The 25,729-nt window shown below is 33.1% G+C and overlaps 3 protein-coding genes across 3 annotated transcripts in view; 2 read left to right on the plus strand and 1 right to left on the minus strand.

The window, feature by feature from the left end:
- Positions 1-11,978, minus strand: part of LOC115874890 ((E3-independent) E2 ubiquitin-conjugating enzyme UBE2O) — a 57,337-nt gene extending 45,359 nt beyond the window's left edge. The window contains exons 1-5 of the mRNA XM_030890190.1: positions 11,600-11,978; positions 8,776-8,907; positions 8,576-8,671; positions 5,966-6,109; positions 5,710-5,894 (exon numbers count right to left, since the gene is read on the minus strand). Coding sequence (XP_030746050.1) covers positions 5,710-5,894; positions 5,966-6,109; positions 8,576-8,671; positions 8,776-8,907; positions 11,600-11,803 — 761 coding nt within the window. The 5' untranslated portion in view covers positions 11,804-11,978. The remainder of the gene's footprint in view (positions 1-5,709; positions 5,895-5,965; positions 6,110-8,575; positions 8,672-8,775; positions 8,908-11,599) is intronic.
- Positions 11,979-12,286: 308 nt separating this feature from the next.
- Positions 12,287-25,729, plus strand: part of LOC115874938 (programmed cell death protein 7) — a 36,790-nt gene continuing 23,347 nt past the window's right edge. Inside the window, exons 1-3 of the mRNA XM_030890242.1 lie at positions 12,287-12,372; positions 14,640-14,770; positions 22,042-22,492. Coding sequence (XP_030746102.1) covers positions 22,384-22,492 — 109 coding nt within the window. The 5' untranslated portion in view covers positions 12,287-12,372; positions 14,640-14,770; positions 22,042-22,383. The remainder of the gene's footprint in view (positions 12,373-14,639; positions 14,771-22,041; positions 22,493-25,729) is intronic.
- LOC115874891 (tubulin-specific chaperone A-like) lies at positions 12,482-22,157 on the plus strand. Its single transcript, XM_030890191.1, has 3 exons — positions 12,482-12,588; positions 14,640-14,770; positions 22,042-22,157. The coding sequence occupies exons 1-3, from the start codon at positions 12,482-12,484 to the stop codon at positions 22,155-22,157; spliced, it is 354 nt and encodes a 117-aa protein (XP_030746051.1).

Consider the following 25,729-nt stretch of genomic DNA (forward strand, 5'->3'; position numbering starts at 1 on the left):
AAGCACAAGTACGAAATTGCGAGTAGTGTTTGACGGCTCTATGAAATCGTCATCAGGATTATCATTAAATGATACAATGTACAAAGGATACACAGTTCAACCTGATCTTTATGATATTTTGCTGAGATTCCGAAGCTTCAAATTCGTCCTCACTGCCGACATTGAGAAAATGTACAGACAGGTCCGAGTGAACCCACGTCAGACATACTTGCAAAATATCCTCTGGCGTAGTAATCCCGCTCATGATTTTCAATGTATTGAGCTGCAAACAGTGACTTATGGTACTAACTCCGCTCCATATTTAGCCACTCGTGTTCTAAACGAGCTGGCATTCTTAAATAAGGAAGAATACCCTCTTGCCGCTGACACAATCCTCTCACAGTGCTATGTTGATGATCTTTTGTGTGGTCAAGACACTCTCGATAAGTTAAAAGACCTGTATTTTCAATTGAACGAAATATGCAAAGGCGCGCATTTCAAGCTGCACAAGTGGTGCTCAAATTCGAATTCTCTTTTAAAAATCGTTAATTCTTCTAATGTATCCTCCGACGTACAGGCATATGACATTAAAGTAGAAGGAGTTTCAAACAAAGTTCTAGGTATTTCATGGAATTCAGAAGCTGACGTATTTTCTATATCGCTACCCGATGTTGCAATTTGCACATCAGCCACTAAACGGGATGTTTTATCAAAAATCGCGCAAATGTTCGATCCATTAGGATTAATTGGCCCTATAATAGTTAATGCTAAAATATTCATGCAAGATATTTGGAAGGCAAAGATTGGCTGGGACGAATATTTGAACGATAGTCTTCTCACAATATGGAATTCTTATTTTCAAAATATTACTCAACTCAAGTGTTTAAAAATACCCCGGTATATATTCCACGATAACCAGATATCTTCTGTTGAACTTCATGGATTTTGTGATGCCAGTCGCAAGGCCTTTGGATCTTGTGTCTACCTGAGAACTATTTACCTTGATAATTCTGTATCATGCTACTTAATTACTTCAAAATCTCGAGTAACTCCAATCAAGGAAGTTACAATACCCCGATTAGAACTCTGTGGTGCTCTATTGCTTTCAACTTTGATTAGTCGTGTCAAATCCATATTTAAGGATAGGTATAATTTTCATAGCGTGAATCTTTGGACAGATTCAGAGATTGTTCTAGCATGGCTAAAGGCTGATTCTTCACGATTCAATGTGTTTGTTGCTAACCGAATATCGCAGATCCAATCTCTCACTAATAATTATGTTTGGCGGCACATCCCTGGTGCAGAAAATCCTGCTGACTGCCTCTCTCGTGGTACAACTTCTGAGCAAATAATGAACTCTTCTCTTTGGTGGAATGGACCACAGTTTCTACAAACCTTTGATTTCGACTTAGACTCACTAAATATCAAGGTACCTCCAACTCACGAAGAAGAAAGAAAGGAAAGTACTGTCTTACTCCTCAGGAATGATAATTTCTGGGAAACACTGTTTGACCGATTTTCCAATTATTCCAAATTACGAAGATCTATTGCATTTATATTAAGGTTTATTAATAATAGTCGCGCTAATTCTCAAAAACTCATTGGACCTCTCACTGTTGATGAATTAAGAAACTCTGAACTTTTCATAATAAAAACAATTCAGTCTACGTATTTCTCAAAAGAACTAAACGAGTTAAAAAGTCCAGCTCGGAAGATATCGGACAAACAAATATTAAAATTAAATCCATTTATCGATGGAGAAAATGTAATCAGAGTAGGAGGAAGATTATCACAAGCTCTAGTCCCATATGATCAAAAATTTCCCATTTTATTGCCCTCAAAAAATCGCGTTGTCAAACTACTCTTACTTAAAGAGCATATTAGACTCGGACACGCTGGTCCTCAAACTGTCTTGTCAAATCTTCGCCTCCGATATTGGCCCCTAAATGGATTAAGGGAAATCAAAAAGGAATGCTTGCAATGTATGACATGTTGTAGATTCAAAATAAAAAACCATCAACAGCTGATGGCTGATCTCCCAAAAGACAGAGTCATTCCCTCTCGGCCATTTTCACGCACAGGTGTAGATTTTGGTGGCCCCTTTTTTGTGAAATCGTCGAGTCTTAGACGCTCAAAAACCGAAAAATGCTACATAGCATTATTTGTTTGCATGGTTACCAAGGCTATACATATAGAATTGGTGTCAAGTCTCTCTACAGAAGCATTTTTGGCTTCATTAAAACGATTCATTTCAAGGCGAGGAAATCCACATGTCATTTTTAGTGACAATGGAACAAATTTCTTAGGTGCACGAAACCAACTCAGAGAATTTTACACTCTATTCAAGTCTAAGTCAACCCAAGAACAGATAAATGATTTATTGGTATGCAATGAGATAAACTGGAAGTTTATTCCCCCACATTCTCCCCATTGGGGCGGCTTATGGGAAGCCGGAATCAAAAGTACCAAATATCATTTAAGGCGATTAGCAGGACAGCAGAATTTTACTTTTGAGGAGTTATATACAATACTCACACAAATTGAGGCAATATTAAATTCACGACCTCTTCTCCCCTTATCCTCTGACCCCTCAGATTTTACTTGTTTAACCCCGGGACATTTCTTGATAGGAACTTCGTTGACCTCTTTCCCAGAAAAAGACCTTTCCAATATTTCAGAAAATAGACTTAATCGCTGGCAACGATGTGTCAAAATTCAACAACAGTTTTGGTCCAAATGGTCTAAAGACTACCTCAATCTTCTCCAGAATCGACCAAAATGGCTATACCCCGCACCAAACCTTCAAGTTAACGACATAGTTTTCTTAAAGGAAATTAACACTAAACCTCTAGACTGGCCTCTGGCTAGGGAACTTGAAATTATACCCAGTAAGGACGGAAATGTTAGACTTGTTAAAGTAAAATCTAAAAATGGCATTTTAACAAGAAACGTCACTAAATTATGTCCCCTACCCAAACTCGATAACTAGCCCTAATCATAAAATAATTTTCTTTATAGTATGTTTCCTTTAAATTTTGATTTAAGTTTGTCGCGTACGGCTAAGAATTAGATTGTTTAGATATATTGTAAAAATGCAATTGATGATTCATCATACCTCAGTTACCCTGTTGTTTGCGGTTAAAGGCAGAGCCTTTAAGGCGGGGAGTATGTTCGAATACAATTCAAACGCATTTGTTTTTTTTTACTATTTTGATAAACACCTAGTATTAGTTTTGTAAATATGTTAAAATTATCCTACTACCTAATGTATACAAAATAGAAAGTTGATCACGAAGGGATGCTTTCACACGCTTTGCTAAATTGACCTGCAAAACACTTAAAATACCACCCTTGACGGCCATGTGTTTTTTTTGTCTTGTTCGAATGGCAGATCTTAACTTTCTATTTTGTCACGAGGAGACGCCCGTGAACCCTCTCAGGCAGCATCACGCCTATTAATTTAGTCTCTGAATTGTACATTTTTCGCTAATTCTCGCAATATTACTCTCGCCTCAGTTAGGTAATGTTATTTCTCTCTCTCACCTATTTATTGTAGGTATTTTATATATCAAGTTTACCTTTAAGTTAATGGGAAGCTGCAGTGAATTTGTTTAATTTCAGTTTGATTTACCGTGTTTAAAGTTTTATCATTTGCCAATATACGTGTTGTTGTTGACCCTAGTAGTTTTTTTGCGACGTGTACTGGATCCACTTTGAAATTAATTACACATTCGAGAGTAATTTGAATATTACTCTCAATTTTGGATTTGGTGCTCTCAAGCAGTAGTACCGATACAGTTTGAAACCAATCTAGATTTAGTTGTTTTTCTGAGTCACAAATAGAGTTTCTTTTCTGAATCAGATAATTTCAATAATACAGGAGGGAATCTACAATTACCACTTCAAGATCTTTCTTGAAATTCTTCAACAAAAGGCCCTACATGCAACGATATCTCAGAGTTTTGAACTGTATAGCCCAGTGGCGGCTCGTCAGGGTAGGCCTCTGAAAGAACCAGCTTTCTTAAAAATTCTCGTTTTCCCGACGTTGCTAGTTCTTGCACTATTATATTTTTATTAAGGTTAATTTGTCAAAAAGTGTCAAAACGTCCGTCGTCGTACGGTCTTTCTCCATTGACGGGCTGGAGTAAAAAATTTATGGATGAAAAGTGGCGCGAAAACGCTATGACCAATCAGGGCGCCGCACAGTAGAACAATCGTATGTTTGACGTTGGACATAACACTTAAAATCGTATTTACACTTTTAATACAAATTTCTTCAAATACATATTTAGAAAGCCATAATTTAATCAACTAAAATCGAATTTTATTGAAAAATTCACCCAAAGCTATATAATATTATGGTATATAATATATGCGTTTCTTGTTAAACATATTTAACATGTGGGAAATTTACAGAGCAAATTATGGATTAAAGGACTTAATTCATGTGCCCCATACAAAAGTTTTAGCTCATATTTTAACGAATAATTTAAAAGAAATTTTGAAACACTTGGGTGTTTATTTAACTCTATTTTCCGTGAAAATATACATTTTTCAGCGAAACTTATTATAGTTTGCGTCTTTTTTTCGTAATTATCGTTGGTTAGGTTAGGTTAGGTTGTATACCTGTGATGTGGGTATGACATCTCTATTTTATGCTAAACTTATGAATACAAAGTTTTATTGTAGCCGCTTGCAGCACCGATGGCTATGGAAAATTGAGTGATACACTATACAATAATTAGACTTTGAAAATTATTGTTATTGAATACATGTTGGTATTAAAGAACTAGACAAATCGCAAGGTCATAATTCATATAGAATAAAAATATAATAAAAAGTTCATTACGTTTTGAAATAAGTATGAAATTATGCAGTTTAATTTGTAATACTCAATTTAATCCGGAAATTCAAATAAAATATATATTCTGGAAAAACACCCCTGCACTATTCAGTAAGTTATCTATAATAAAGGTATGACCATTTTTAACAAATTTGAAGATTTTAGAACACATTTATTCAAAAAATGTCTTAAGTTAGAAATTTTGCATAATTGCTGAATGTCCCATGCAAATTGCATTGGGTCGATCCACTGTGCGCCGCGCCGTCGGCCACGGACCATCGTTTCAACGGATAACGGACGCATAAAAATTAAGCTTTAAGCAGAGAGGGAAACGAGAATTTTAAGGAAGTTGGTTCTTTAATATATCTTTTGCTATGCTCTTCTGACCAAAGTGCGGGCCGTCTGGCTGCCGGTAGACTACTGCGGTTCACTACTGCGCATCGCATCTGTACAGGGTATCCCATTTTCGTATGGTTTAGGGGATTTCTTGTTTATGAGTAGAGATACAATGATGCGATTTTCACATTACTTTTTTATGAAACTAATATGCTACACATATGTTCGTCCTAACCTCCTTAGTTCCTGAAATACAGGGCGAATTTGTGATGCGCAGTAGTGAACAGATAAACAGCGAAATCCTCATGGAAATGAAAATATAAAATGACACCAATCACAAGCAAATTGTATATCCGATGAACAAAAGTATGAAAATGCAATAAATTTGAAAACTGCGTAATTTTCTACCAATTGAAGTCCAACCAATAAAATTAATATTGTATCATCGTATCGTCGGATAACGGATGCATGGGAGTCAAGCTTTAGGCATACGAGGTTAGCCGGATCATCTAGCAATCAATAAGCAATAAAAAATACATCAATAAACCTACCTTTTTACATCATCATTTGATATTTCGTATATCCTAGAATAACCTGTATGATTATACAAAGCAACCTCTATCATAACGTCAGTAACTTGTTGGATAGTAAACCTTTGGCGCTGTTGGATGTTTCTCTTCATTACTTTGGATTTTTTTATCCAATTTGGTTGTTCGAAATTAATAGGAACACAAATCTATAATCGTAAAAAAATATTCATTTATATCTTAGAATTTTTTTAAAACAATTAATAATTGATACACTTACAACTTCTTGTCCGGGATAATAGGTATCAAATGAGATTCTATTTCTTTTAGAGAGCCAATAATCATCTAAATCATTATTAATGCTTGTTAAAACTTCAACTACCGATCCATCTTTGGACTGCATTGAAATAAGTTGATCAATATTCTATTGAGAAAAAAATAAAGTTAGTAAACAAATGACTCGGAAATGCAAATGCTAAAATATTGAAACAAAATAGATATAAATATAAAAATTATTTCTGTTTATATCTATACTTTTAACTAATGTTAATTGTACCGGTAATTCTATACCAGGTGTCTTAAATTCAACTCTCACCATTGGTATTTTGAAAACTGTAAGGCCGGATTCTCACCAAATCGGACCGACCATAATCGTCCTGGTCCAGATCGATTCGATTGTGGTCGTTCCGACCGAAATCGATTGAATGTGTTTATCGGATTGCATCGGGACGATTATGGTCAGATTTATTTTAAAGTGGAGATACCTAGTCTTCTCCAAGATGTCGTCAAGTGAAGACGAAGTTGTAGCACTCGCGCGTATAAGACGAAGACGCCGCCGTCGTCGCCGGTTTTGGGTACATCCGTACATAGCGAAAAAACAGAGGTGCTTTCATTTGCGCTCGTGAATTGACATGCCAGAAAGACAAGTTTAAAGCTATGTACCGCATGTCGAAAGACAGCTTTAACCTCCTATGTAACATGGTGCGGGCGTATATTTCCAAACGAGATACAAATTACACAAAATGTGTGTCAGTGGAAGAAATAACTGCCGACCAAAGACGTTGCAAGCAGCGTCGCGTACGACTAATATCGCCCGATTAAAATCGGTCACGACTGAAATCTTGTCAGTGGGCACGTACCTATTTGCGATTAGGTGCAAGATCTTTGTCGCGCGATCGAAATCTGGACGATTGGTGTCGGTCCGATATGGTGAGAACCCGGCCTAAAGATTTAGAACGATTCAAATTAAGACAAAGTTACTTAGCGATCAGTTTCTAGGTCAACGTAGAATAGTAAAAGTAATTGTTAGCGATAAACGCTCACTGTACCTGTGAATCAACTTTTTTACCATTTTAAGGTATAAAAAAACCTAACCTAACCAAAAACGACACATGCAGGGCCCGAAATCTGTAACTTTGCCATAAAAACGTTACGCTTTCAAAGCGGTGAGCGAAAGTATGCGATTAGTGGAACGTCAAGCAGTCGATTTTGGTATTCTCGTTGCCGTGCGAATCGTTTTCTGGATACGCGTTGAGCACATATTGACAGCATCGCAATTTCAAAATGTCAATGTTACGGGAATTTCATAACCTATTATTGAGTTATGTCAACCTATTTTTCTATGGATATGTCATTATTCTTATTATACCAAGAAAATGTTGAAAACGCTTCTCAGCATTTTCGATGTTTTGAACAATATTTATAGCTGCCAAGTCGTAAATTATCAATTACTTATTGAGGAAAAAACACAATTTTTTCGATTTTCACTGACAGTTCGACAAGCAAAACGATCCTTTAAGGCAACCGTTTTCAAAGCGCTCAGCGAAAACGTCATATACGCTGAGCGTCTAAAAGCGCTTAGTGTTTTCGAAGTTACAGAATTCCGGCCCAGGGCCCGTATTCTGTAACTTTGACATCAAAACGTTACATTTTCAAAGCGGTGAGCGCAAGTATTCGATCAGCGAAACGCAAGGCAGTCGATTTTGGTATTCTCGTTGCCATGCGAATCGTGTTCTGGATACGCGTTGAGCACATATTGGCAACATCACAATTTCTAATGTAGGTAATAGTCAAAAGTTGATAAATGACGGATGTAACTATGAAAAATGTCAATGTTAAGTAAATTTCATAACGTATTGTTGAGTTTTGTCAAGCTATTTTTCTATGGATATGTCCTTATTCTTATTATACGAGGGAAGTTGTTAAGACGCTTCTCAGCATTTTCGATGTTTTGAACAATATTTATAGCTGCCAAATCGTAAACTATCAATTATTTATTGAGGAATTTATAGAAGAAGTAGTAATTTACACTAAAGAGCAAGATAACGCACAAAATCACAATTTTGACAATTCAAAATCACTGACAGTTTGACAAGCAAAACGATCCTAGGCAACCGTTTTCAAAGCGCTCAGCGCAATCAGTAAAGACGCTAAGCGCGTCAGACGAGAATACCAAATCGTTAATTAAGTGCGCGCACAGCGAAAATTAACGTCATATACGCGGAGCGTCTAAAAGCGGTTAGCGTTTTCAAAGTTACAGAATATCTATTTCAAAAATAAAATTCACTTTCGCCTAGTATGCGCTTGCAAATACGAATACCAAAAAGTTGAGAATATTTGCAAATGCGAATATTTGTTACATTATCCTAAGTAATATATATTTATTACATTATCGTTATTCGTTCATTTCCAGTGAAAGAGGAAAGGACCAAAAACAATTGAATATGTCAATCAATCCTAATTTATGTCATATACTAACATACCAAATCTCGTTTTTTAATCTGAAAAAATAAAAAGTAATGGCACTTTTGAGACGCACCCGGTATAATAAACGGCGACGAAAAATATATCAAATATTAATAAACTACTGAATAATTTAAAAAACACTTACTTCAATTCTTCCGAACTTATTTCCAAAACAAACAGCATCATCGACATCATAAGGTCTAACGCTGTGTAGTCTCTCGCTGGAAACGTGTTCAATGACCTATAAAAATAAACAATTTGTTTCAATATTTTCTGTTATTTTATAATTATTGTCTTTAAAAAAATACAATTATTTTAAATAACCTACGCAATGTGTGATTGTACCTTATCAGTTCCCACAATCTGAACAGTTGCAATTTGCTTAGTTTCTTTACAGTAACCCCTCTGGGTCTCTTTACCTTTCTCCAATCTACGCACAATATCTCCAGGAATTATACTTCGGTTAATTAACCTAACCTGTAATAAAAAAATTTAAGCATAAGTTGGGTATAAGTTCTGATTTCGATTAAGTATGCAGTGTTGTAACACGGGTTGTAATATATTTGAGTTTATTTATGGAGAACGTTCCTCGAGAATAAAAGAGAATAAACGAGCAAAATCGAGCAAATGTCCAGAATTTATAATTAGCATAAATAATATGGTTTAGAAAATCATCAGTTACTTGTTTAAATTTTATTCTGAATTTCCTCATATTAAGCTTCAATCAGAACCTCGAAATTAGTAAATACGAAATTCGAAGGGCGAAGATGATCTTAGTTCGTCTGTTAAGATTGAAATGATTCTTTTTGAGAAAGTAGATCGTGGGGGATATTTTAACAATTCTGAAATAATTTTTTGCTTCGGCTGGTTTACTTTGCAGTAATCTGGACACACAGCCTACCAATTTGTTCTCTCAATATCTCCCGTTAAAATGCCAAACCGCAACTATACCGGGTGAAAAGTGGCTCACCCCTATAACTTTTTTATTTTTTTAGTTAAAAAAACGAGATTTGGTATGTTAGTATATGACATAAATTAGGATTGATTGACGTATTCAATTGTTTTCGGTCACTTCCGGTTTCACCGGAAATGACTACAACTTTTGATTTTTAAATAGCACCACCGGGATTTTTTTTACTTTATTGGAGAGAAAATGTCACTCTGAATAGAATGACATATCATTTGTCAACTTTTGACATTTTGGCATATGGTTTATTTGAAATTATAACTTGCGGTTCGTAACGAAAATTCGACTTGAAATACCAAGTGTGTGGTATCAAATTATTCGTAAAGAAATGCTTTTTCCAAATATGCTAATGAGCCACCCTCGTTCTATTTGAAAAAATTGAGATATGATTCAAAAAGTGATTTGAGCATTTTCTAACTGGCCAGGACAAGACTCTTAGACCATCAACATTAGACCATCAAATCTATTTTTCCAAGGCTCCTTGATGAAGAATTAGTGTTTTTGACATAGGTACCATGGCACTCTAGATTGAATTTTAAAATACAATTTTTTATTAAGCGAGAATGTGAAAAATTGACATGATATGACATTCTATCCAGAATGTCATTTTCTATCGAATAAAGTAAAAAAATACCAAGGGTGTCATTTAAAAATCAAAAGTTGTAGTCATTTCCGGTGAAACAGGAAGTGACCAAAAACAACTGAATACATCAATCAATCCTAATTTATGTCATGTACTAACATACCAAATCTCGTTTTTTTTATCTGAAAAAATGAAAAAGTTATAGGGGTGAGCCACTTTTGAGACGCACCCGGTATAGAAAGTTACGGTTTGGCGCTGACTTTTTGGAAATTTTGTACCCTGCTTAAATTTGTAAAAATGAATATACAATAGTTTGCTATTTAACTTTTTGATACAAAAACGCAGTACCTATCTGTTATGACGTCAAAAAGCTCCTGTCAAACAGCAACCTAAACCAGAGTTATCCTTTAATAAAAACAAGTTTAATATTCCCACACCACTTTATTTTATGAGATAGAACAGAATACTCTATGCCAAAATAATACAAATTATCCACTGACTACAATAGCAATATTTAAAATACCTCATCACGTGCATATTTTTGAGAAAAATCCCGTTTTCTGATTGGTTATGATAACTGCGCCCCCTGGCGGTCATTTTACAAACTTCCAGCGATTTCTCGTAGCCGATTTACTTAGGTATTAGAATTTTTTCCCAAAGTTGTAAGATAGGTAGTTTCTGACAGCAAAATAAAGCACTAAATCACCACAATACACCAAAACACTTTTAGTCAGTCTTAAGATGCTAACATGGTTAGCGAAACGCGCGTCCAGTGTAAAAGTATAAATAAAAGTGTTTTGGCGTATTGTGGTGATTTAGTGTTTTATTTTGCTGTGTAACACCAAAAGTCCTCCAACTGTAAGTTTCTGACATACAGCCGGCGTCCATTCTTAGTTGGGTAATGGGTAGGTCAGTAAGTCAGCTGAAGAAAAACTATTTTTATTCTCAAAAAGCATGCGCGCTAACGATATTTTACAAGAGACAATAAATATTGTAAAATACTAGAGGACCATTTTACAATAAAAAAAGTCGTCAGTAGAGTCAGTAGTTTTCACCCTTCCCTTACTTTTTCTTGATATTTGTATAAGTCAAATGTTAAAGCTTTTAGCAAAACATAGACACCCCAAATTTCATTCAAATCGGAATAACAGTTTGTGAAATTGGGACACCCTGTATATATTTTCATGTACTTGTTTTTATTAGAAAAGTGCACAAAATATACAAATCAATCTACAGTCTAGATAATTCACAAAACACAGAATATTTTACATTAGAGGTAATATTTAATAAAAATATCTGTCCCTGATGTTCCCTACAAATCGACTCCTGACAGTTGAAGTAAATTATAGGGGTCTTGTTGTCTTTCTTTTGAGACAACAGGTGACATTGCCCTCTCTCCAGTTGTGTGAGGACGGTTTTCGGTTGATGTCTAAATTGCTATTTCCATATAAACAAATGCATCGGTACAACTGTTGACGAGGAATACTGAATGCCAGTCAACACTATGGAAATATCCTTTCCAAAAATACCGAGTAAAGTGTCAGGTGGTATCATGGTTATACTCCAAGAGAGCACTGGAGTAGCACTAGAATAGCAATACATAACTAATAAAAACTTACCTTATTCTGACGCCAAATTTGTTCTCGCGGTCCCGTACTCCACAAAACTCTAATTTGGCCTTTTTGCAAAGCTTGTGAATCGTCTACATCATCGCTGGATGCTTCGTAAGAATCTACGACGACTCCGAATACGATTCTTTTATGTTTATCAAACCTGTATACGATATCGTTGGAATAAAATTCTTTAACTTTTTCCTGGGCCATTTTTACGAATTATGTTTCCCAGAGGCATGCAGTACCATAGACACAATAAATGATACTTTTAAATCTGACCAGAGATCTGACTTAAATTTGGAAGAGTACAAAAACGGCTTATTTGATTTTTTTGGCGCATGACATGAATGTAAACAAAAAACCCGCAAAAAACTAATCAGCTGTTTGACATGACATACCGAAGTTCAAATGTACCAAGGTCTTAGTAGGAATGAAACTAATGTATATTAAGGTTTTCGATAGTGGTTTCATTTATCTATGATTTCCTTCAAACAAATATTTTTATACAGCAAACAGCAATACAGCAAGTCTTGCCTATTAGGAAATTTTCTGTGTTGTTTTAATTAACAACCCCTTTATTTATTGCCTTATATTCTGGGAATAGGTACTGTATATGTATAGATCACATACATATTCAATAGATCTAGGTGAGCGTTAATGAAGAGCGGGCCTTCGTAGTTCTACTAGATCTTCTGGCTCATCTCTAGTACTGGAAAAATAAAAACCAAGGCGTTTAATAAATCCTGATAAATCCCATCCCATAGGCTGAAAAAGCAAAAGTAAGAACTTTTTATTATTTAAACTAAATGAGTCATTATTTGAATCCTCTTTTGTCAAAAGTACTTGTCATAATTTTTGCATAATTTTCAACGTACATTTAATTCAATAATGGCTGATCCAAGATTAAAAACATTAAAAATCAAAACAGGTGTTGTAAGAAGGTTGGCCAAAGAAAAAACCGTATACGAGAAGGAAGCTAATCAACAGAAAAATAGGTATATTGTAGTATTCCATCGTGATTATCTAGGTACTCTACGATGGATACATTTAAAAATTGGATATTATAAGATTATTATATTTCTATAAAAGAAATTTCAAATACATATTGTATATTATTTTTTATATTATTAGATAAATATTTACTGTTGCTTTGAGGACACAAATGAGGGGTATAGAAACAAAACCGGCTATCTCCACTCCCCCTATTTCTTCAGGAGAGAAAATTTTCAAATAATGCAACAACGAATCGCTTATAGCTGATGACTTGATGATTCTTATTTATTCTCATGTTTATGTTACTTGTGTGATGAAAAAACCCTAATCTTTTTGATACTTTTTAGGTAATGTGTAATTAAAAATTGGAGATAGTCACTTTTACTAAAAAGTGGAAATTGCTGGTTTTGCTTCTACAATTCTTTCAGTATCTCAAATAAGTTTTTTAACTTATGTTGAGGGAGGGATATTTTTTAAATAAAGCCACTTTCATACTTTAATAGAGAGAAAATGTTCTAACTGCAGTTGAAAAATTACAATTTATACATTCACTAATATGCCTTCATTTATTTTGGAATAAAAATATTTATCAATGGAACAATATAAAGATATTTAAACTCAAATATAACAAAAATAGAATTAAATATGTGCCCTAATATAGATATTTGAATTACCATATTAAATAAATACTTAAATAATGATTAGATAATATAATACATGATTTTACATACACATAATATACATCTATCATACTATCAAAAAATACTATCATATACAAAAATACATATATGAAAATATCTCCAAAATCAGTTTTAGCCAACCATGTTGAACAATATTTTGATCTATTTTAATTTTAATAAAGATATTACCTTTTGTTGTTAGTCAGATATGCGTCACTCAGCAGTCACAATGATTCATCAGCAATCTTTTATAAATAATTACCATTCTGTAAATCGATTATTGAGTTATTTTTATATTGCTATATAGCTTATATACAGGGTGCTACAAATTCGGGGTAAGAGCACTGGTATCTCGGTAACCGTAATAGATACAAACATGGTTAGATTGGGGCAAAGTTGCGCCTTTGGATGTTCACCAAGATGCCATCAAAAAAGTTTAAGGGTTGCTGAATTATTTGGAAAAAACAGATGTTTTTGAAAATCAACCTTATTTTTTCCTGTGGTAACTTTTTAGAAAATCAAAAAACTATTTACACAATCTCATAGCCACTTTATCACGAATAACGATAATTTTTAAGATTTTCAAATTAGCTGATAATTTGTGAGATACATAGGCTAAATTAATTTTTTTAAAAAGGGCCTGTATTTTTTATTATTTAAGTATTAATAATATCAGATAGCCCTGATAAAGTGGAGAACGTTATAAAAACTTGTCCTATAAAGCTATAAAAAAGTATTCCTATATCAAATATACCCTATATCGTTATCAAATAAATACAGTTAAGTTACACTTGCTGTTGTAACGTTTAAATACTTTAATAAATCGAAAAATAATTATAAAAGATCTAACATATAACACATATCCCTAATATCTATTCATCTATTAAAATGTTGGACCGATTTTTGAAGTTATTTCATGTGAATCCATTATACTTCTAAATGGCAGATATTTTGATTTTGCCAGAAATCTGGTATTTGAATACATTTCATTCGCAGACTCTAGTGCAGGACTAGTTTCTTCTGATGTCAGGTTATATTTTTTATTCCCGAGGACTAATCAATGTCAAAGGATAAGCTAAAGTAAAGTGTTTTATACCTTTTTTGAAATAGCCGAATGTTGATCAAGCTAAATCTTTCCGTTTTCGTATATCAACCGAGGCGAATGAGGTGCGCCACCTGTATATATAACTATACCCATTTCTAAAGTGTCTAAACCAATTGGTATGGCTGATTTTCGTCCAAGAAATTTGCTATTAGTCCTTTAAATAAAAGTCTTCAAAACTGTTACAGGTACCTATGTAAACAGTTATGTATATTGGACCTAACTTTGATTGTGTGAAAAGATATTGTCTTAAATCCATTATTTTTTTCAGAGTTGAAAAATATAAAGCTGAAGGACGCGATGAACACGATATTAAAAAGCAAGAAGAGGTTCTCCAAGAAAGTTTGATGATGGTTCCAGATTGTCAAAGAAGATTGGCTAAAGCATTTGAGGACTTAAAGGGTGAAAATTAGTTTAATTTTATTAATTCAATAATTACATCTATATTTCAACCAATCAATATCCAAACCAAACTGTATTCCGGAAACTTCGGCAACATATTCTGCAGATGAAAATATGTAAAAAAGTTTGTATAAATGTATGTCCGAAAATGCTTAGTTTCGGAGATACAGGGTGTAGAAGTTTCATTTTTATTTCGATTTTTTTCAAATAATTTCTGAAGTAACGTCAGTGTTTGGATGAAAATTGGTGTCTAGGAGTTTTTTGACATGAGAAATTTGATTTTGATGTCAATATGACTCCTATTTGTAGGGAGCGCCACCTACATGTGTTTTAACTGTTTTGGAGAGTTCCTATTTCTTTTCGTCCGTACTTGTATAAAAGTACTGAATGAAAAATGTACATACATTTCCGTGATTTTTTACGTACAAAATGTCTCTTAGTAAAAATCGCTACGAGCAACCGTTCCCAAGATATTTAGAATGGAAATGGTCAATACATGTCATTATTGACAAAAAATAAGCATGTGTTGAGTAGATAGTTATTTGACTGAAATGATAAATTTGGGAACTTTTTATTTTTTTTTAAATTAATAATAAATTTTTCTTCTAAAAAATGACGATAAAACAGTTTCTGTTGAACTTTTGACACAAAATATATCAAATTTATGATTTCAGTCTAATAACTATTTAGTCAACATGTTTAATTTATTGCAATGATGACAGGTATTGATAATTTCGACTCCAAATATCTCGAGAACCACTACTCGTAGCGATTTTTACCAAGAGACCTTTTTTACGTAAAAAATGTACCAAATGTATATTTTTTTACATAGTAGTTTTTTACAGGGACGGACGAAAATTTATTACCCTTCATACCAGTTAAAAACGATATGTAGATGGCGCCCTCTACAAGTAGGAGCCATATTGACATCAAAATCAAATTTCTTGTATCAAAAAACTCTCAGACAAAAAACTCTCAGAAATTAATAGGAAAGTATCGAAATAAAAATGAAACTTCTACACCTCGTATCTCAGAAACTAAGCATTTTAGGACATACATTTATACAACGTTTTTTACTTATTTTTATTTGCACAATATGCTGCCGACGTTTCCGGAATACAATTCGGACCACCCTGTATATATGATCGAAAAAAAAACGGCGTCAGTGATGAAATGAAATGAAGATCGCTGTCGTTTTATACCAATTTGCTCATTTTAGAAGTGTGGTCTGGATTTTAACGTGTAAGACAGTGATGTAGGCAATTTAATGGAAAATCAAATGTATTAAAAAGAGATAAAAGTTGGGTTGATCCATTTCTTTTATGTGTTATTGCCGGATTTTGCATCAAAAGTTCAAACCGCACCAGTAGGCGTTTATGGAAAATGTCGCATCTAGGGTTGGAACCTTATTTTTCACAATTAGTTACTCATTTTACTACAGATATAATAGATTATATTTAGCTTAGATATATTATCTTCATTTCAGTAGTATACATGAAAGTTTTTAAAATAGTTTTTTTACACAAATTTTCCTACAAACGTAAAAACCAGCAACAGTGAATGCCACTTTGCATTTTGTCTCTGTTAACCGGTCATTTATATTATTCTCTATTTTACACGTTAAAATCCAGACCACACTTCTAAAATGACCAAATCGGTATGGAAAATTATATGGGAAATGTCATCGATCCTTTTCCAAGCCAACTGGATGCCGTTTTCTTTTAGATCATACGGTACAACTAGTATTGTTAATTATAATTTTTTATATTATCATTTGGCTATTAATATAAAAAAATCCTTTTCTAATTTTTGTTCTTTATCAGAATTTTATTACTACAAATGATTAATTAATTATATTAAAATGGGCCCATTTCCTGTTCCTCAAGACCAAACATTTCTGAAATATCTCAAATAACTATTAATAACTAGCTATTGTCAGAGAGGCAGGTATTACATTTTTTGTCTATGTACGTTCGGCATCAATCGGGTAAAATCGAAACTCCTTCGGTTCGATACGTTTGCGTTTTGTACATACGTAAAAGCACGCAAAGATACGTATCACGTATCCGTTTGTATTTTAACATGATATTTTGCAACATTAAATCAGTTTTCTTTGTAAAAGTCAGTTCTGTGACATTGTTTGTTTTTTTCCATCACCCTTCATATAATTTAAAAAATGTTTTCAAATATTAAATTTGAAAATTTTCATATTGCAGTATTTTTCTCTTTGGTAGGTAACATTATGATGAAAAACTTTTATAATCATAAGAATTTTCATGTCGTCATTCAAAGCTCGCTTGATTATAAACTATTTTTTGATAACATTGTATTTAGAAAAAAATATTAATTAGTTTTTCAATTCATGTAATACTCTTTAAGTGTGACTTTTGATGCTGCAATGCAATTTCATGTATTTTTTTGTGAAATTAAGGCATTTTATTATTATTATTCTTATAAACATTCATGCTCATAAACCTTCTGGTTTATCCTAGCTCAGAATCTTAGTTTCGTTTTTGTTAATTAAGACATGCTTTATAGGATAGTCTAAAAACGGCAAAAATGAATAGTTTAATAGTTTTAGTAAAATCAATAGCTTGCTTAATGGGTTTTGGTCGTTTACTCGATGGTCACGGCGATGGACGCGTGGCTGCCTGAAAACAAGACTTTCGTGTCCCATGGCAAGTGTGTAAAATCCGTTAGTACACACTGCTCATTCGAGGTCGGATGAGAGCGGATATCTCGTCAGTAAGAATCGATTTGACACTCACCAGTAGGCCAATGACAATATGGCCGATGACCGCGGTTCTGATTCTGCGTAAACAAAGAAGGCCCGGTCCAGTTTAGTTTTAGCAGCAAAAAGGAGACGTTAACTTAAAATACTTTACTTTAGTTTTTATTCTCGGAGTGCTTCTTCATAAACCCGAGCTGACGCACAGCTTCTCTCAAAATGTCGTTCTCTCATTTCACTTGCCTTTTCGTTGGTGACGTATAAGGGCTCGACTGATTTGGGCCATAAACGGTCCAAAGCATAGACTTAAAATAAAATATAGACTACACGATTTACATCTAAACGCGGTCAATCAATCTTTTTTGTACACATGTTTACTTCTGGGTACAGCCGACCGAGCCTTCCTCATCCAGCCTATGTTGTCACGTCTTTAATATTATTAATATTTTTTTTCTTACTATACACATATATATCTTACTATACACATAATACTACATTCTAATAAAGTAGGTTTTAATATTCCATAGATGTATTAAATAGTCCTTATACTACTAAATTATAAGTCCGATACTATTTAAAAAGGCTAAGTTCTTTACAATATGGCAACACCGATTAGACGTGAGGTTGCCTATTAATTCATTTATTATCTTGTAGTACGCGTCGCACGTGTGCAGTAAAGCTTTGTTGCCGCTATGTCCCCGGCTGTATTAACGCATTTTCTTAATTTGTAGTCCTTAAGTGTTTTTTTATTTACTTTTTCTATTCAAGAACTATAAAATATGGTGCCAAATTTGCTAGAAATTTGACTTAAATAATCCATTTAAGTCTTGAAACGACTTTCGACCGGTAGGCAATTCTCAATTTACCAATTGAGAGTCAGTGGCGTTGTTGTAGAAAGGCGCTTATTTAGATAATATTTTAGTGAAATGTAAAATCTGATTTTTTTCTATTACATAATCATTTATATTAAGAGAAATTAAAATAACTTTGGTTGCCCATCATAATACGACCACCAGCAAACTCCATAAGACGACGCATGGTGTCATTGATGACGTGCAGCCAAAGTTGTTTTAATTTGGCTGTACTTAAACTGCCGTTAAACGGTAGCTTACTAAAATGCCGTTAATAGGTATGACGTCGTTGATGTGACGCACTTGACGAGCTTTATGAAATATAGGAATTTTATAAGGACGCAATGCTATCCACCCCACCAAATAACCAACTTAACCAACACAACTAACCTCGACACTGATAAAAATATATAAAAAACAAATATAAATTAGTAAAAACCAACCAACCCCACCAAATAACCAACTAACCAATGAATTAACACCCTCCAAATAACCACGCTAACCAACCCGCCAAATAACTAAACCAATCCAACCAAAAAGAGTGAAACCAATGCAATAAGATCACGCTATTAGCAAAAAAAAAAAGTCTTGGTCGGCGTGAGATTTGAACCACGGACCATTCGCTCACGAAGCGATAGCCTCAACCATGGTACAAAGAATACAAGGTATGATCGATAGCGGCTCCAATTTCGTTCAGTTCGCGCATACCACCTGTGACGTCACTAGGAAAATAATGAATAAATAAAAAATAAAGAAAGTTGACAGGAGATCTGTATTTTTTGCGGTTATGGTTAAGAATTGTTTATTTTTAAGACTTTTTAGTTCGTTTAATTTAATAATTACTAAAACCATCAGTTCCAAAAATACATTTAAAAATAATAATTATCTATTAACATGGATTTGGACGATAATAGGTAAGAATACTAAATTTATTTCTATATTCGGTATAAAATTGTTTATTAGGTTTTTAGTTTGCGATGTTTATGGTAAATAATTTTCATGTTCATTGCCTCTGAATTCACATGAGGACAGAGATGAGGATATCTATGGAAAAGTAACCACAAGAGGAATTGTTACATCATTTAAAAAATGTTGGAAAGTTTATTGTTTCCCATCGAACAGTAGAAAATGCCAATGCAGATGAATGTATTGTAATTGTGATAGAAGTAATTCCAAGGGTGAAGTTTATTATAATTAGTGGAAGTAATTCCAAGGGTGAAGTTTATTATAATTAGTGACCTGTGCTTTTCTTTTTATATGTAGATGTTTCAGGTTTTGAGAATAAATCGGTTGAACGAAACCTAAAATTTAGAGGAAGATGCCCATCAAGGATTATATAGCTCAAATTTCCTTAATGGTAGGCAATTATTCAATGCAAATTAACTTTTTAAGTGACTGAAATATTAAATAGTTTACAATATGGTATATCACTAAAAATATATTTTACTTTTAGGTACAATTAGGGCCCGATACATTTCAAAAAGTAGAATATTATTTTATAGTAAATGAGGTATTGTACCAACAATTAATTTATATTAATACCGGAGATTAAAAAATCACAGAATAAATAGTTCTTTTTTTTATACTACAAAAATAAACTATAGAATACAACAGTATTTAAAAAAATAAATAAAAAATTATGTCCCGGCCGAGATTCGAACTCCGGTCTCTCGCTTCCTAGCCCGACTCCTTACGCACTGCTCCACAGTAACTTGCTTAGCGATAATTCAATGACAGTATATAAACAAAAAAACAGGTTTATAACAATATCTTGACGATTTGAACTGGCGCGCGGAGCGTGCTGACCAATAGCGCCTGTTATCACCTGTGACGTAGCAACCAACCTGCGCAATATCATACCTTGTATTCTTTGTACCATGAGCCTCAACCACGGAGCCACAGGTCCTCTTGCAAAATGCTTATAGGTAGGCATTACTTTCCGCCGATATGAACGACGTCACAATATCTATTAACGGCATTTTAGTAGTCTACCGTTTAACGGCTGTTTAAGTACATCGTTTTAATTTCCCTTTTATAAAGGTTTTTGTAACAAAATCATAATTATAACCCTGTTATTATTCTAAAACTATCTTCAGAATCTAAAATAACATACAAGAATTTTAAAATGATATTACATTATGAAACAATATTTTTTAATATACTGGGTGCTTCTCAAAAGTGGCTCATCCCTATAACTTTTTTATTTTTTTAGTTAAAGAAACGAGATTTGGTATGTTAGTATATGACATAAATTAGGATTGATTGACGTATTCAATTGTTTTTGGTCACTTCCTGTTTCACCGGAAATGACTACAACTTTTGATTTTTAAATAGCACCCTCGGTATATTGCTACTTTATTCGATAGAAAATGACACTCTGAATAGAATCACATATCATATGTTAACTTTTGACATTGTCGCTTAAAAACAAATCGTGTTTTAAATTACAATCCAGGGTGCCATGGCGATCAAGGAGCCTTGGAAAAATAGTTTTGATCGTCTAATGTTTTCCGTGTCTTATCTAGGCCGGTTAAAAGATGCGCAAATCGTATTTTTAATCATATGTCAGTTTTTTCAAATGGAACAAGGGTCACTCATTAGCATATTTGGAAAAAGCATTTTTTTTATGAATATATTGATATACGAAAATGTCAAAAGTTGACATATGATATGTCATTCTATTCAGTGTGTCATTTTCTATCGAATAAAGTAGAAATATACCGACGGTGCCATTTAAAAATCAAAAGTTAGTCATTTCCGGTGAAACAGGAAGTGACCAAAAACAATTGAATGCGCCAATCAATCCTAATTTATGTCATATACTAACATACCAAATCTTGTTTTTTTATTTGAAAAAATAAAAAAATTATGGGGATGAGCCACTTTTGGGACGCACCCGGTATAATATAGACAGTACCGAGTGAAATAAATGTAGTTTTCATTTTATCCACTTCCTCTAAGCTTGCTTTAATGGAGCAGATTTCTGTTTTCCCTAATTTACATAATAATACGTCACTTACCAAAAAAAAATCATGAAGTTTTTTCTCTTTCCGTGTCGCCGATTCTATTATATCTATAGAATAGATCCTGTTTTGATTAATATTAGGGTTGTAAATGTTTGACTAAAATTAATAATTTATTATTAATTTCAAAAATTAAATACGTAATTTCGATTATTATAATTTCTTCTATAACATGTATTTTATTATTTTTATCGTTTTTGGACTCCAAGACGTTTTTTTTCTAAACTTTTATTTAAAAGAACCTCTCCTAAATCTTAATAAAATATGCAAAAGTTTAAATACGATATATTTTTAATTGAATTGTAGCTTCATTAAAATAAAAAAATTACCCGGCTATGATACGGGGAGTTCAGGTGTACTCAGAAACTAAAGACAGTGTTGTATTTCTCGTCAGAGTCGTCAGGGAACGACCGTTACGACGGAGACAACCTATCTATCGCTCGTGTCGCACTCGTTAGAACCTAAAACAACAACACAACAATAACAAGACATTGTCTGACCGCATTTTCCAGCTATTTATGAATGAGATGCTCAGTCTATATTTTATTTTAAGTCTATGGTCCAAATCAATGACCACTGCAAGATGAGCAAGCGCTGATTATGCAGTGGTCATTGTTTCGTTTTAGTATCTTTCTTAAATAAATAGACTTTACAAATAGTATTTTTTAGGTATTCTAGAGTCAGAACAAGACTTAAAAGAAACTGAAGAATATTCTACTGCCCAAAAAGTGTTAGATGAAGCTAAACTGCAATTGCCAGGACCTGGTGAACTGCACATGTGTTAATTTCAATTCAATTTACTTACCTTATATCTAATTTTTAAATAAAAAAATCTAATTTATATAAACATTTTTATACTGTTGTAAGTTCTATTATTTATATTTTGTATTTCATACTAAGGATATACTTGTAATTTCTAATTATTAAATAACATAAGTGCTTTTTAAGAATTTTCAGTCGTTAAGATTTCTATTGTTAACTTTATAGCTTTAGAATTAAGTATTTGTAAAAATGAATTTTAATTATTATTTTCACTCTTTGCCTACTACAAGCCGTCAAGCTTCGGAAGTGGCCGCTCAAATATTCCAGAAACAAAATTTAGACAAGTCCAATATTTTAGGTAAGTTGTCTTTATTTTTAATTTATTTTATTATCTGGACGACACGTCCGTGTGTGCTTTGGCATTCGTAAAATTTACGAGAATATTTTGCGCATATCAATATTCGAGAAATTATATAAAAGGTAAATAGATTAGTTTAATTAAAAGAAAGAAGTATGATTATACTACGTTAAGGATAATGATTTTGTAATAAAAATATTATATTTATTACAACACCATTATCCAGGATTGGGTAACGACGCGTAAAAAATTAATTTTCTACGTGTATCTAGAAAAGTGCGTAGAAAATATAGAATATTAAGTAGAAAATGTATAAATCTTGAGAACAGGTAATAAAATGGTATAGAGCAGTTATAATATCTGAGAATATTAATGTTGTTTATTTAAAGCCGTTTTTATCACTTTAGAGGTTTCTTCATTTCTATTTTCTTTAAATTCTATCAGTGTTAAAACTAATATGTGTTCGCGCGCTATCTCTCTATTCTGTGTCGGTACTTACCTTAGATTAAGAATAAAAATAGATAGAGCAAGTCATTCATAAATTCACAAAATCGAGGTGCCTACATCGTTTTATCGGTGAGTGCCCCCACTACCATAGTTTATGGACAGCGGGGTAAAGAGGAAAGTGGTAGGGGAGTTTACAGCAGAAGAGCATCAAAACAGAATTTAACCTTGAGATTCATTGCTGATAGTAAAGTAAAAGCCAGAGATATAGAAGTAGGTGGTTAGAGGCAAAGATAAAATATTTTTTTAATAATAAATTTTGAAAATATGTTCATGCAAAAATTATTATAAATACATAATAGTATATGCTATATGCTATAAAATATTTAACAAACACTATAAAAAATTTGTTTATTAAATATTCAATAATTAAAAGTTAGATATAATCCTAATTAAAAGATATTATTATACGTATTGTATATCGTATAGTGATTGATAATTGATAAACTAAAATGTTAATGGATCTATTATATAAGATGTCTTGTTATTTAGATAGTATTAGTTTAGTTTAGTTTAGTTTAGTTTATTTATTAGTAATAACATACAAGAAAAGTATTTTTACAAGTCAAAAAAAATATATATATATAAAATGATAAAAATTGATAAAAATTTAGTTTCTACAGTTTTTTTTGTTGTTTTTACATTGCATCATTAATACACAAATTTGATAAAATAAAATTTATACAATTAAACAATAGAAAATCATTAAAACCTTAAAATTAAAACAAATATGTATGTCAAATATATGTTATAAATGAACAGATACAACACACAAACACTAACATAGACAAAATAAATGAAATCACAGACTAAAGCTGGAACTGAAGTACTCCTCAAAAGAAAAAAATGCATTAATCATAAGGTAGTTTTTGATTTCTGTTTTGTACTGATTAAAATTAAGAGCCTTAATTCTAGCTGGTACCAGGTTATAAAACTTTATGCTCAAATATCTTGAACCATTCTTGGATCTCCAAGCCGGCAAAGTCCGGTACAAGATTGCTATTATTTCTTGTTGGGTAGCTGTGAAAATATTCATGTGACCTGTATAGATCAAGATTTTGCTTGACGAACAACAAACACTTATAACCTTAGAGCGCCTTTAAAAATGCGAGCCAAGAAAATGACTTCTGGGCTTGACGCTGAAATTATCATATTTTCATTCCCAGTCTCCTTTGAAGCCGTTTTTTCCTAGATCGTATGGTTTTAACTTATTCAATCAATCAATCATTTATTTATTTCCATATAAAAACAATGTACAATTGTATAGGAATAGTCAATAAATTCTTAAAAGCTAACACAAATATATAATACAAAATATAAATACTACAGGGCAAAGCTAAAATCTTAAATTTTTAAATAAATTACGACAATCACTCCCTGTAACCCACCCTGCAATAATACACGCGCACTTGCATCTGCTGCGCAAAAACCTTATCCACAACATGACAAGAATGACCCCAGCAAAGAATAGCATAAGTCAGATGGGATATGAAAGTTGCCATGATATACTGTGAGAAGAGTTTCTCTTGAGGTTATCTGCACTGCAGATTTCTAAACAGGAAAAGTTCTTTTGATAATTTTTTTTGACAGGTTGACTTGAGGTGGTTCTCCCAGGTCAGTTCTGTCTCTAAGTGCACCTCTAAGAAACTTGGCTCTAAACTATGCTGTGATGAAGTACAGGGTGATCAAAATTAATATTGTTTCTTAGAGTAAAGTTCATACTTTGCGATTTAGAGTGATTTAAAGATAAGACGGTTAGCTAGAAACCATTGATTTAGGTTTTCTAGTGAAGTGTGATAATCAAGATTGTCAATCTCTAAGGGGTGGTAACTTATGTAAAGGTTATTTGTGTCATCGGCAAACAAAACAGTGTTGACTCCCCCCTCCCTGGCAGTATGCTAGGTCGTTTATATAAATAAGGAACAAGATAGGGGCCTAATACAGATCCCTGAGGTACACCATACTTCAGGGGCTGTTTTTCTGAGTTGCATTGGTTGAAATGAACATATTGATCACGGTCAGAGAGATATGACTTTAGTAATTGAACAGCATCGTCCTGAAAGTTGTAGGATATTAATTTTTTTAACAATATGATGTGCGTAACACAGTCAAAAGCTTTGGTAAGGTCTAAAAATGATGCAAGAGTATCAAGCCACCTCTCAAACCCTTCCAATATACCACTGGTAAACCTGTCAATCGCTAATGTTGTGGTTTTGTTTTTTCGAAAACCAAATTGATTAATGGCGAATAGTTTATTAAACTCAAAATGTTCATTGATTTGATTCTTTAGAATACGTTCATAAACCTTAGTTAAAATTGGCAGCAAAGATATCGGGCGATAGTTGTTACAGTCATCAACTGAACCCTTATTTTTAAAGAGGGGAACCACCTTTGCAGTCTTGAAAACCTTAGGAAATATATTGCAAGCTATAGATATAGTTAAGAAATATGGAAAAATAAAAGCACGACAAACAGCTGATCATGCCAATCAGCTGTTTATCGACAGTATTGACACTGTTGACCGCGTCCAATTCCCCTACTATAGAAAATACTGTTGCGGACCCGTGTGAACTCGACCTAACCTAACTATATGTCCCGCCCTCGGATGACCTTAAGGGTACGAACATAGTGGAGGCAGGTTTCTGCTTTCCGGCAACCAGCGCCGTCTCTGGGGACCTATTCTTGACCACTCGCATCTTCAAATATCGCTCACATCTCGCATCTCCGAAAAAG

The sequence above is a fragment of the Sitophilus oryzae genome, unplaced genomic scaffold (assembly GCF_002938485.1).
Source record: "Sitophilus oryzae breed Bouriz unplaced genomic scaffold, Soryzae_2.0 scaffold_1307_pilon_pilon, whole genome shotgun sequence".
Lineage (NCBI taxonomy): Eukaryota > Metazoa > Arthropoda > Insecta > Coleoptera > Curculionidae > Sitophilus > Sitophilus oryzae.

Coding starts and splice junctions, on each gene's coding strand:
- LOC115874891 (XM_030890191.1), top strand. CDS start 12,482: ATGGCTGATCCAAGATTAAAAACATTAAAAATCAAAACAGGTGTTGTA. Junction 12,589..14,639: donor GCTAATCAACAGAAAAATAG/GTATATTGTAGT, acceptor TATTTTTTTCAG/AGTTGAAAAATATAAAGCTG. Junction 14,771..22,041: donor AGCATTTGAGGACTTAAAGG/GTGAAAATTAGT, acceptor AGTATTTTTTAG/GTATTCTAGAGTCAGAACAA.